This window comes from Symphodus melops (assembly GCF_947650265.1).
Source record: "Symphodus melops genome assembly, chromosome: 4".
NCBI classification, from domain to species: domain Eukaryota; kingdom Metazoa; phylum Chordata; class Actinopteri; order Labriformes; family Labridae; genus Symphodus; species Symphodus melops.
The window spans coordinates 16,345,508-16,357,613 of record NC_136694.1 but is presented as its reverse complement, the minus strand read 5'-3'; the positions used below and the strand labels follow the sequence as shown (position 1 = coordinate 16,357,613).

Genomic DNA, 12,106 nt, shown 5'->3' with positions numbered 1-12,106 from the left:
TGTGTCAGTAGTGAACACAGCGTTTAGTGAAGTGCTCTTTAAAAGCTTTCGCTGCTGAAAAAGTGTGAGTTCAACATCCTGTAGTGCTGAATTTCAGCTTTAACATGTTATCATTTCAATACCCACCTCCATTGACTGCTCATCAGGATCCTCCAGGACATTATTAGGTACAAAGCCCTCCTCTCCCTTGCTGTTCCTCACCTTCCACCACTGCTTTGACTTGTCCAGCAGCTGTGGATAGGCAACACAAACTCTTGTCAAGGTCTACAACATAACTGAGAAAAGGAGAGATGGAGTTGGTTCATGTCAGGGATTCTTACTTGTACTATTTCTCCCTTTGTGACAGTGAGCTCTCTGTGGTTCCTTGAGATGAAGTCATACACGACACGCATGGGACCCTTCGACTCAACTGATCTGAAGAAAAAGAAAATGCACCAAAACACAATAAAAAACTATAAGTCTTCCAAAATCATTCACATGGCATTAAGAGTGACTTTACATGCTTGTGTGTTCGTACCGTGGTTTTTGTCGGGTATTTGCGGGCGTCCACTTTGCAGAAGTCTAAACAGAAAAAGGGCATAGACTTAATTGCTTTTCTCTCCAGTCTAGCTGTCTTTCTCCACTGGCATCATGCTGATTGTCTGATCTAAGGGTTTACCTGAGTGGGTGCAGGTTTTGGATTCTCCTGTCTCCTCACAGGTTGTTTGGGTTCAGAGGCTGCCGACACCTCAGGAGGCTGCCAGCCATCGAAAAACTCCAGAGTGTATGTTGGGATGTCTTCATCATCATCTGGCCATTTGGTACTAGGACAATGTAAAATATCAAAAGTCACATGACTGCTACAGACACAGAAGTCTGCTGCAATGACAACTGAACCAAACCAAAGGAAACAAGGTTGTTTTTTTTTTAATTACAAGTCAAAGTCTGGCATTCAGAATCCGTGTTAGATATACTTTATGTATATATATAAAGTCTCATTTATCAGAAAGTTGGCATTAGATATATTTCACTGTTGTGACTTTTTAGCATGAAGCTAATATAAGTATATTTAACTGTTAAAAGGTTTTGCCTAGTTGTTCAACTCTAAAAGACCATGGGATATATTATTGCCTGTTGTAATGGAAAAGAAAATAAAAATGTTGCAAAACAAGTTATTTATCTTTTTAAATTTGTGAAATATTTATTATGTTATCATACAACCGCTATCTAAATCCAAATGTTCAAAAAGAGGTTAGAGGAAATCACAACAATTGTGCTGAGCTAATGCCATGGCGCAAGGATTAAATTATTATGCTTTTATATGTATGAAAATACAAGTCCAAGAAGTTGGGAACAACCGTTTTAGTCATTATTCATAGTATCTTAAAAGTAGCTAAGGCTGCCTTAATGATATAGTGCAGTGCACTAGAAGGTGAGGTGTTTTCAGCTGATGCACCAAACATCAGGAGCAACAAGTGGAAATGGTCGAGTACATGTACCTCAAAACCCACGCTGAATCAAACGTATCAACAAATGTTAATTGTCACTGCAGAGATATTGTGAGCTGGCACTTGTATTGTCTCACTCTGTCGAGTGTCCCACCTGGGGATGTTCCAGGCATCTCCAAGAGACTGCCACAGCTGGTCCTCCTCTGCAGAGGCCTCTTCACTCATCAGACGAATACACGCAGGGGTCAGCAGGGGGGCCACAATGGTCTGTGGCAGATCTTCAGGGCAGTGAGATACCACCTGGTGATGGGAAGCGTTATGCAAAATAAGTGCACAATTCCTGTAGTAAGGTTAGATGAAAATGTTGAATGAGAGAAACTTTTAATAGTATAATCCATCCATGTGGTCAAAGCTCAAAGTTACTTACAAATTCCAATGTGGAGAAAAAGGAGTGAACAAATTCAGGAGCACTGGGATTATCAATCTGTCCATTGAGCTCCCCCTGTCAAAATAAAAACACCGCCTTATATAAATGATCTTAACTGTTACATTCATTTGACTCTGCACAAACAGTCATAACTCAGGCCACAATCATGGTGTGCTCATGTGATTAAGGACACATACCACAAGGTTGAAACCACATTTGATCTTATGGAGACACTCTGCGAACTCTGCTGCAGGGGGCATACCATCAACGGCTACAAAGTCAAAATATGTAACACAAAAGAGGTTACTGGATTTCTACAATACAAAGAAATGAAGGGCTTTTTAGATTTTGTCCGTGGGTGTCTTCATTTCCACTTAAACAGACCTTTTCCTTTTGCTTTCACTTTCTTCTTTTTCTTTGAATTTTTAGCCACCACTGCAGCTACTTTCCCCATGAAGATCTCTATGTCACTGACAATATGATTCAAGATGTCCTGTAAAGAAAGAAGAAAGTCAGTGCATCCCTCTTCTTCGCTTAAATTGCACATATCTTCTGTTTAAAAAGATTCTCGAACAAAAGGGACACTCACTACATTCCTTTCCAGCTCTGTGTATGGACGTGGAGTAGATGTTGATTCTTCTTCAGTTTTGTAAGGCTGAGGTGTTGGTACCTTCTCCTCCTCTTCCTCCTCCTCCTCCTGAAGAAAATCAGGGAAAGGGACCTCTTCTTCCTCTACAAGTACAATGGAGGCAAAAGGTTTGTATTTTATTTATTTTTTACTCATAAGGATCAAGCAGGTGTATTATCCTGTCTCAGACTCACCGTAGTCTGGAGCTGACCACTGGGGGATGGACTCAACTTGGGGCCTCAGCTCTTTAGGTTTAGAGGATCTTTCAGCATTATGTAGGTTTTTCCTTTCTGCATGTCCTGCGACAGATCCTGTATTGCTGCTACAAAAAGTTTGAGAGGCATGTTGAGGAAGGGAATAGATAGCTTTTGTTGGTGTGCGCTCTAACTGACTTAAGTTTCTTACTTGATGTTTATATCATCTCTTTTGTGTGAAAGCACACGTGCAAAATCCCTTTCAACGAGTTCAGCCTGTAAACAACAACAAGAAAGCATTAAATCTCTTATTTTTTACCAAACAGTCATAAGAACAGCCATTTCAATGAGTTTTCCTCACCCTGACATCCTCACACTGAAACATAAAAACAGTGTGTGTGTGTTTTCTCCCAAACTGCACTGACACCGTTAGCAGAGAGCTAATTGCTCCAGAATCCGGCACAGCCTTTAGTTCCAGGATGTCACTGAGAGCCACGGACTCCAGCTCCTCCTAAAAGCCATAGAACGTTTATGTTTTTACATAACTGGGAGAATTCACAGATGGGTAACAAATTTAAGTCTGCAATTTCAACTTTGTTGTTTTTAGAAAACATGAAATACAGATGACAAATAAGTGTAATAAGTGTAATATATGTGTGTGTGTGTATATATACACACACACATATATATAGTCATTATTCATATATATATATAAATTTGATACTGTTACACCATACCTGACTTACTCACTCACAATGTACCTGACTTACTAACAAACACTACACCTTTCTTCCTACCTGACTTACTGCCTGGCACTAACTTTTGTTTGTGCACATTTAGGCATTAGAATAAAGTTATATACTGTACAGTATAACATGATTGTTACCTATTTGTTACTATACTGTGAAAGAACATCACTTTTTGTGGGAAAATTACTTTCTGTTCAAAGACAATGTTTAAGTTTTACACCATCAGGTCATACTAACCCAGAATAGGTGAATTTGTTGCTCCCTGTCATCCTTCTTACCTTGGTTTCAACATCTGTAAACAGCAGATGGGAGCCGCGGATCTCCAGCTGCATGCTCTGAGCCCATACGCGACCCATCCCATCCAGAAGCTTCAGCCGCTCCACACAGTCAGCTACACTTCTTAACTCCTTCCCATTCAGGTCACAAGTGAACAAGTGCTGTATAAAAGAGCGTCAAAACACGACATCAAACATGGTGTGACTCAGAAAGGGCACACTTGTTGATTATATGTATTATATGTATATATATGATCTATTATACCTCCACTCTGTACTGAAATTTTTCCATCATCTTGTTTAGAGATACTGCATAGTCCTTCCTCTGCACTGTTAAAACATGACGTTCTGTATGAGTCATACAATTACATTGAACAGGTGCAACATTTGATTTTATTGATTTTGTTGTGTTAACTTACAGTAAACTGACTTTGCACTGGGCCTTGAAATATTTGATATCTGCGATGACGAATCATCAATCGTTGAAAAACCACTGTTAAGACAAAAGTGCAAAAAAATGTTAAGAACAGGCAGAAAGACACAGAAAGGGCTGAGAATCACTCCTCATAATGATGTTTGTCTCTCTTGCCAAAGTTGTTCTATTTTGACCTTTTTGTTCATTAGTTGTACTTTTACTTATTTATATTAACTAAATCCTAAACGTCTAATGGAATATGAATTACCAAAACATCTATGCTGCAATTACTCCAAGATGCTAACAATTTACAACAATGATCATTAGCTGAAGGAGGAGACACTTCATAAATAATATACATTTGTGAAATACATACTTGGACTGGATCGATCCTGCGTAGCTGCTGGTGTCATTGCCATAGGGACTGTCACTCCTGAACATTGTTAGAGCTGATCGAACACGCCTGTAACACCAATATGATTTATGCACACTATATATTCAGAATGTTTATGGAATGAGCTCAATCAGCAATCTGAAAAATTTTACTGAGATCCTGAGAATCTGTTTTTTTGTCAGTTTCATTTAAACCAAACTGAAGATGAATCTCTTCTAAAAACACTTCTGTTTTCAGCAATAAATCAACAGATTTCATTTCGATAATAATTTTAGTTATAGTCACATAGCAACACAAACCATGACCAGCTTAATAACGTCCTCATATGCCTTTCTTGAATTGTGTCAGATAAAAAGTGTACAAATTGAAACATTTCACCACAGATTCTTGATACATTTAACTAAAACACATGCAATTCACTGAGGATTCATTATAAAATTCTCTCTTACCTTTGTCGTCCGGCAGTTTTGTTCTAGTCTTGTTACTTCCCTCTCCGTTTTTGTCTCTCAAGCAAAACTAGCTGCACTTAACACAAGACTTCCTCATAAAGAGAAGGACAAAGTCCTCTCTGTGGAAAAACCATGGAGAGGATATTGAGCGATCCTGTTGAGGGTGTGAGATCTTCAATGTGGCGCCCTGACTGAGCAAAGGTTACCAGATAAGGAGGAAGCCCTTTAAATGAGAACATATAAGCCCTATTCGTTTATTGTCATTTTTCCATCAGTGATTGCAGTTAACTTGTCAGAGACAAATGACCGGGAACTAAAGATATATCCATCAATATTCCACCTCTGACTCAAAGCTGAGGAATCACAGCAGCAAACATGAACCCGTACAAATTCTTTACTCATGTAATGAGTTTACAGCATGGCTATATTTAGCCCAAAGGAGAGTCGTAAAAAAACAGAACAAAAAAACCAAAAAAAACAACACAAGGCAACATTTGTTTCTGGCAATTTAAAAGCATGTTTAAAGCATGAACATTCACACCAAGCTACACAAATCACAGAAGTCCTGTTCACTGAGCATTAGGGAATTATCATTCTTAAAATCCATTTGTCAATTAGAACAATATTTTAAATAAAAGATAGAAAAATAAAATAGCAAATTAAAGATGGCATTAACATAAACTGCAAACCTAAAGAAATGTTTAAATGATATGTTATGAACGACAAATTTTGAGTTACACATTAATACCTCATGAGCAGACTTTTCACGCTTAACAGAACATAGAAGAATTATTTCCATAAGAGTCATTCTTTGTAACAAAGAATTATGGCTCTATTAACATAACATACAGCTGTATTTCTAACAGTAATGATGTTACATATATAGAATAGTTTTATTTAAAAAACAGTATGTGACAAAGATATATTTGCCAGTCACTGTTAGACAACTGAAATCCAAAAGAGTCTTTCCAACCACACTTACTATGGTGTATAGTACACAGCGCTAACTCATCCCAGACCTGCTGCTGCTGTTGAACTGATCCACTGGAGGTCAGTAACGCTGCATGAGCATGTTCAAAAGGTGCAGAACAACCTGTAAACTACTGGTGACAAATTAGTCAGATGAAGCAGAAACATCAGCTACCTTGAGGCATGCTGAATCCAACTTCCAACAGCTCCGAGAGGACTGTGAGGGTAAGAAGAGATCTCATGGCAGGTGATTAGAAATCTACGTTATGCTGCAACCCTATCTTTATAAGGAATCCATGAGAGCCCATGTTATTTTCTTGTTTTTATTGATAAAATAAAGGAGTACAAATGATAAATGCACTTAGAATTAAACAGGAATAAAACATGATTCAGCACCTCAAAGTGCAGTGGTAATCTGTATTAAAACAGACCCATAACGGCTGAATGTTGTTTTGTTAAATGTGTCTGGAAAATAGAAATGACATAAATCAAAGATATGAATAAAAAAAAAAGTCCTACAGAAAAAAAGAGAAATAAAACTCCAGACTAAACTGTAGGAAAAGAGTAGGTTTTTTTGGCGTCACTAACGAATGCATGACAATGCAACAATCCTCACTTGAATTCATCATAGAACCCTATGCTGGATGTGTTGCTACAAAACATTTCCCAAGGTCAAAAGATTATTTCCGTCCTTTTTCTCTACCCTAGGAAAGTTTGGTAATCACAGACCGGCTTTGTTACTCATTAACTTTGCGAAAATGTTCCCCTGCAGCAAGCAGGACTTTGGCCCATGCAGTCACCCATCTGTGTATGGTGCCTGCACACACAATGCAACTTATACACGCTTTAAAAAAACATCACAGTACTACAGAGAAGCTTCAAACAGAGTAACATACATTATACTGTGTACATTTCTAAACTGATTATACATAAGTACTTCCTTGCTAACAGTATATAACTCTCAGTAGCAGTGAAAATATACAGGGATATAAAACATATGGTAGTTCACAGTGTGCTGCTTCACTGTGCCTGCAAAGCCTGGACGATGTTGAGGCCCGGGCCGGGGGGCAGCGCCCAGCCATCCTGGCCCTGGTGGGTTTGCAGCAGGCAGTACAGCTGCTTCAGGTGGGTCACTATGTTGTCTTTGATATCCGGGATCGAAATTTGCAGGCGGACGCTGCCGCTGTCAAAGGATCGTGTGTTGTCACCAGAAAACATCTCGTTTATCATACGGGCCACGACAGGTATTACCTGCAGGACCAAACACAGTGTTACTCACACATTCACAGACTTTAAATGCACACTATAATTAGATCAGATGTGAGTCATAATGGGCAGCTGCTTGCTTTAAAATGATACCAAAATGTTTGTGGAATAAAACGTTCCGCTGCAATGTTTTTTTACAACACATTTTCCAATCTGCTGTTGAGTTTATGTGACACGTCGGGCTCTGTTATACGAGCCCTCAGAATCCCTGAATGACTGCAAAGATTCATTATTATTTCAACTCCTGCTTAAAGATTCATTTCTCACCTGAACCATGATGAGCTTCCTCTCCCTGGGCCTCCCATCAGGCCACTCCTCTCCAAAACACAGGTCGATTTCAAAGTTAGGGGGGACTGATGTCAGGCCACGCTGGTGGGCTATCACCCCTGCACACCACAGAAACACATTTATTAGAACTCTCTGTAAGAGACTAAACTATCAAAGTAAAAGCATTGACACCATTGTGTATATAAAAATATGTGGTTTTAGAAATGTTTTAAATCGAACTAAAAGTTCTACTTACCACTGAGGAAGGACTCTAGACAGAAGAGTTTGACTTTCCTCTGACGCTCTATGAGGTTCGGTGCAGCTGGATTTGGAGCACAGGGGCCAGACCAATACACTTTACACTGGCAGAGACGGATCGCATAGATATCGTGGCCGCTGACCTCCAGGATGAGGCCTCTATCCATCACATCCAACAGGCGGTTGGTGAAGACCCTCTGCTTGTCATTGGTGATGTGCTCTGTGGTGGGGAAGCGCAGCTGCTCCAGGTTCACAGGTCCAAACAGCTCCTCCTGGTTCATCATGGGGCCCAGGTCACCGTAGAAGAGCCTGCAGCCCTGAGGGTTACTGACGTTGGCTGTGGGACACATCTCCTTCCCTCTGTACAGGAACTGCACCTCCAGGTCTGTCACTAAGTCGGGCACATGTTAAAAATCATGAAAGACATCGAGCTAAAGATTTGGAAAAGGGGCAGTTCATCCAAAAATACAGAATTTCGTTACAATTACGAGTGATGTTAGTGTCAGATAAGCGCCATAAATGAATTGATATTGGTTGGGCTGTGTTATTGTTTTTCATGCCAATTAATTTATCTTTTTTTTTTACCATGAAAAACAAAAGCAATTAATTTCTGGCATTAATAAAAATGAAGATGGGCACTGTAGGTTGGATGTCATGTAGAGTTGATCTCAAAAGAAGCAACAAAACCTCAGAGAAAAAAGGCCTTGTACGTGGCATTACTTTTAGTAGAGAAAAAGAATTATAATAACCAGCAGGATGGGTTCATTTAACAAACTATTTACTAAAATGTGTCATATGTTAAAACCAATGAGCTTCAGGTTTTGAGCCATGGGCTATTAGGGAGGTCAGTAAATAACGAAAACACACATTTTCCCTCCCTTTGGTTACACAACTATGTCCTCTTAAATACCGCCTCCCTGCACCTTGAAGAACATACAAACAATGTGATCCAAAAAACCTCCAATGTTCCTCACATGTATCTGCAGCCTGTTTAAAATGACTAAGTAATGTGCTGCTTTGAAGTGATTTTTACATTGCAGTCGTTTTCAATATCTGTTACTGTTGTTGATCTTTATAAGTTTCCAAACCTGTCCGCTTATCTCTGTCCATCTCTCTCTCAACTCCTATCACTCTAACTCAATCAAAATGATTAATTCCAGGTGGCTGATGACCTATTATTTCACACTATATACATTTAACAATGTGTAGTCTGATTGAACCATGTGGATCGATCCCTTTAACAATACCAGAACAAGTGTAACTTACTTGGAAGAGAACTGATCCAGGTTTCAGGCGAGGCAAACAGGGCGTCAGGTAGAGGAGGGGGCTGCATGGCGTGATCGGACAGAGGTGTAGGGGGCATGTCATTGAGGGGAGTGGGTTGCATCTCCACATCTGCAGGCTCTTCTTTCGGCCAGATTTTCCTAGGTTCTTCTTTAGACCAAATTTTGCCAGGCTCCTCTTTAGGCCAGATTTTGACAGGATCCTCTTTGGGCCAGCCTTGGTTTGAAGGGGAACAGCTGAGGGGCTGCATGGAGGACTCTGAGCCCATAGGAGACCACATAATGAGAGGAGAAGGACTGGTGCCTAAACGTGGAATAAAAAGGAGATAATTATGTGTTAAACAGAAAGCAAACGGTAAATGTGCTTTCACTGAACATTTAAATATGATGAGTGGAGGAGGAGTCATTTACCATTTGATGGGTATGGTGGGAGGGACTCTGGTGTATCTGGAACATCCTCCTCACCACCATCCTCTTCATGTGGGGTCCAAGAACCAGCATCCGAGGAGCCTGTTGAAAAAAACGACTGTTTCAGAACTGTAAATGTGACAAAAAGGAGAAGTCCACCACATTTAACAAACTCTAATCACCTTGGTTGCTGAGCGGCTGTGGGATGTCGCAGACATCATATATCTTCAGAGGGTTCATGGGAACCTCTTTGGTGCCATCATAGACCAGGTTGAATTCTCGGCTTTTGTTCAGTGCACATCGTAGCTGAGCTTTCCACTTGGCTGGATCGGGTTCATCAACCCCCTCCTGGAACTTCCCAGTCTCCACAGCCCACGCCTGGAGGAACATTTGAACAAAACGCAAGTATCAATGTCACAGTCCTGGTTGGGCATTTTTCTGCACAAAATCCCACATTTCTATTTGATCTACTTTCTAAACTAGTTTATGTCTTTTGTAGAATAACGGTCCTAGAACATGTCCAAAACAATAAAAATGAACACAGTCAACATTGAGATTAAGGTGCAAAAAACAATGTCATGAAGCCCAGAATGTACAGTAAACTTTAAGAGTGGCTGTAGAAGTGGCAACCTAGCCCCCTATATTCCTCTTATTTACAGTACATGTGTGACTCCATGGTTTGGAGTCACATGTAGAAGCCAGAGGTGCTTCATACAACTCTTTTGCAAACATGTGGGGCCAAATTGTTTAGCTGTGCACCAGAGCAATGATTTGCAAATTCGTTGTCAGGGTAAGCAACTCACATGAAGATATTTAGTGATCTGTTAGGTAGAGTTCTAACCTTAAATATGGTGTCTTCATCCTCGTGCTGCGGTGTGTGTCTCGTGGCGTGTTTCCATGGGATCCTGAAGCGCATGGCCTCGCGGTCAATCCACACCAGACCCGGGTATCTACCGCTGTCCACCTGAGCCACCAGCCAGGGCTTGAGCCGGACACGTCGAGGGGTGACCGACATCCCGACTGAAGTCAACACACAAACCAGTCATTCGGCGTCATATTACAACTTTAAACCATTTCAACTGCCAGGAACCTTTCCTTTAGACTGCGAGACAAACAAAAGATGTTGTTGTGTTCGCCTAAATCCGGCACGTCCGGATTTTCCAAACATGTCCACACCTTGACTTTGCCATTTGTTTGTTTATCTTTCAGCTTACATAACAGACAGCGTAGCCTATATGAGGACACCATATAGCCTGTTCAAATACGATAATTTAAGTATAAATGACCCATAACTCAAAATAATCAAGTTAGAAAACAGCATAGACCGACTTAATTAATTACGTGAAACATACCTGCGCAGGACCAGGAAGTAGGACAGGTCGACCTGCTGACTAACAGCTGGGAAGAATGTTCCCTCTTTCAACCCGCCAAAAGACTACTGCAAACTTTCTCCAACCAACATTCATCGATTAAAAAAAAACTCTCACAGGAGCGTGTGAGCAAAACAAATGAAGAAATGTTTTGTCGAATCTGTCTTTAGAGCCGATGTTGCTCCCTCGACTGGGCTCTTCCCCCCCTCTCCTCACCGAAACTCAGGTACTACGTGACGTCACGCCGGTGACACACCTTTTCTGAGCAGCTGGAGGACAGCTTTCCAAAGAGCACGTGGGCAAGTCACCTTTTTTCACGAGCATCTGAGCGTTTTGTTGAGAGCTGACCTATTTTACGAGACTGACACAAATAACTATGAACCATAACTCACATGAAATATTTATAACCATTGACTGCACATTTGTCCTTTAATAGGCCACAGCCTTAGCCTTGTTTATTGTGCTTTGTTTCTACCTATATATTGATCACATTATTAATACTGAGACTACAGCAATTTAATCTAATATCATTAAAGCAAAGCATTTATTTTACAGCACTAAAGAAATTAGGAGAGATTAGACCTAAACTGAAATAACTAATCATTATTTTACAAGACGTCCTTGAAGATTTCTCATTATTAAAATAACTAAAATAACACATCTTTCACCATGCATTCTTGATTTCTGCACATGAATGTGTTGTTTGTAGAAATAGATAGGCCTGAATACTTTTAAAATTTAGTTTATTTAGGACTGGATACCCCCAAATTGAAGCCCTTCACTCCTGTTCTAGACAATGTGTGTCTTATTCATGAACTGGGAGTTTCCAGAAAAAGGAACAAATGATTGTCTTTGAAGTGGCACAAGTACACTCATAATGACGATGATCCGGTCGCTAATAGTAGCCAAAACAGCAAACAAAAAACCACTCCCTGAAACTACTCATGTTTTCAGAGAGTGTGTCTGCCGTTTGAAGAGCATCTTTGGCTTTCTTGGTTTCAGTATAATAAACACGATCAGTCTGTTGCCATGTTGTGTGAGAAATGCAAACTATTCCTTTTGCATTTTCAGATTACAATATGGCTGTATGGGTTTCAAGTGTCCGTGGGTGTGTTGCATTGTTTTGGGTCCGAAGAAGTTCTTTTAGCATCAAAAAAGGATATGAAGGCCAGGGGTGAGGCCCCCACTTCTAAGGGGTTACACGATGATAAAAGGAACCCGAAGAAATCAAATTGTTTTTACACAAAGTTATTCATTTTGTTTGACACTTGTGTTCTATCTTCTTGTGGTATAATGAACACTCAGGCTTCAGTCAATTTAAAACATT

The 12,106-nt window shown here is 40.2% G+C and overlaps 2 protein-coding genes across 3 annotated transcripts in view; both read right to left on the bottom strand.

The window, feature by feature from the left end:
• Window positions 1-12,106, bottom strand: part of eps8l3a (EPS8 signaling adaptor L3a) — a 64,411-nt gene that overhangs the window by 1,413 nt on the left and 50,892 nt on the right. Inside the window, exons 1-17 of one of the 2 annotated variants that reach the window (XM_079340798.1) lie at window positions 4,959-4,996; window positions 4,492-4,578; window positions 4,120-4,193; window positions 3,966-4,030; window positions 3,704-3,862; window positions 3,038-3,187; window positions 2,888-2,952; window positions 2,677-2,804; window positions 2,444-2,586; window positions 2,239-2,347; window positions 2,052-2,125; window positions 1,855-1,929; window positions 1,582-1,727; window positions 659-803; window positions 518-561; window positions 321-414; window positions 127-231 (exon numbers count right to left, since the gene is read on the bottom strand). In XM_079340798.1, the coding sequence (XP_079196924.1) occupies window positions 127-231; window positions 321-414; window positions 518-561; window positions 659-803; window positions 1,582-1,727; window positions 1,855-1,929; window positions 2,052-2,125; window positions 2,239-2,347; window positions 2,444-2,586; window positions 2,677-2,804; window positions 2,888-2,952; window positions 3,038-3,187; window positions 3,704-3,862; window positions 3,966-4,030; window positions 4,120-4,193; window positions 4,492-4,556 (1,641 nt within the window). In that variant the 5' untranslated portion in view covers window positions 4,557-4,578; window positions 4,959-4,996. Of the gene's footprint in view, window positions 1-126; window positions 232-320; window positions 415-517; window positions 562-658; window positions 804-1,581; window positions 1,728-1,854; window positions 1,930-2,051; window positions 2,126-2,238; window positions 2,348-2,443; window positions 2,587-2,676; window positions 2,805-2,887; window positions 2,953-3,037; window positions 3,188-3,703; window positions 3,863-3,965; window positions 4,031-4,119; window positions 4,194-4,491; window positions 4,579-4,958; window positions 4,997-12,106 lie in introns of those variants that run through there. The other variant, XM_079340799.1, reaches the window with a different exon arrangement.
• irf6 (interferon regulatory factor 6) lies at window positions 6,237-11,055 on the bottom strand. Its single transcript, XM_079342601.1, has 8 exons — window positions 10,762-11,055; window positions 10,251-10,429; window positions 9,592-9,787; window positions 9,413-9,511; window positions 8,985-9,305; window positions 7,717-8,109; window positions 7,461-7,579; window positions 6,237-7,178 (listed from the first exon to the last, which is right to left on the bottom strand). Exons 2-8 carry the CDS (start codon window positions 10,422-10,424, stop codon window positions 6,948-6,950), a joined length of 1,533 nt encoding a protein of 510 aa, XP_079198727.1. The 5' UTR covers window positions 10,425-10,429; window positions 10,762-11,055; the 3' UTR covers window positions 6,237-6,947.

Excerpts from the sequence above, each read along its gene's own strand:
- irf6 (XM_079342601.1), bottom strand. The coding sequence starts at position 10,424 with ATGTCGGTCACCCCTCGACGTGTCCGGCTCAAGCCCTGGCTGGTGGCT. Across the intron at positions 9,512-9,591 it reads ACAGCCGCTCAGCAACCAAG|GCTCCTCGGATGCTGGTTCT; the intron begins GTGATTAGAGTT and ends TTTTTTCAACAG. Across the intron at positions 7,179-7,460 it reads GGAAGCTCATCATGGTTCAG|GTAATACCTGTCGTGGCCCG; the intron begins GTGAGAAATGAA and ends TTGGTCCTGCAG.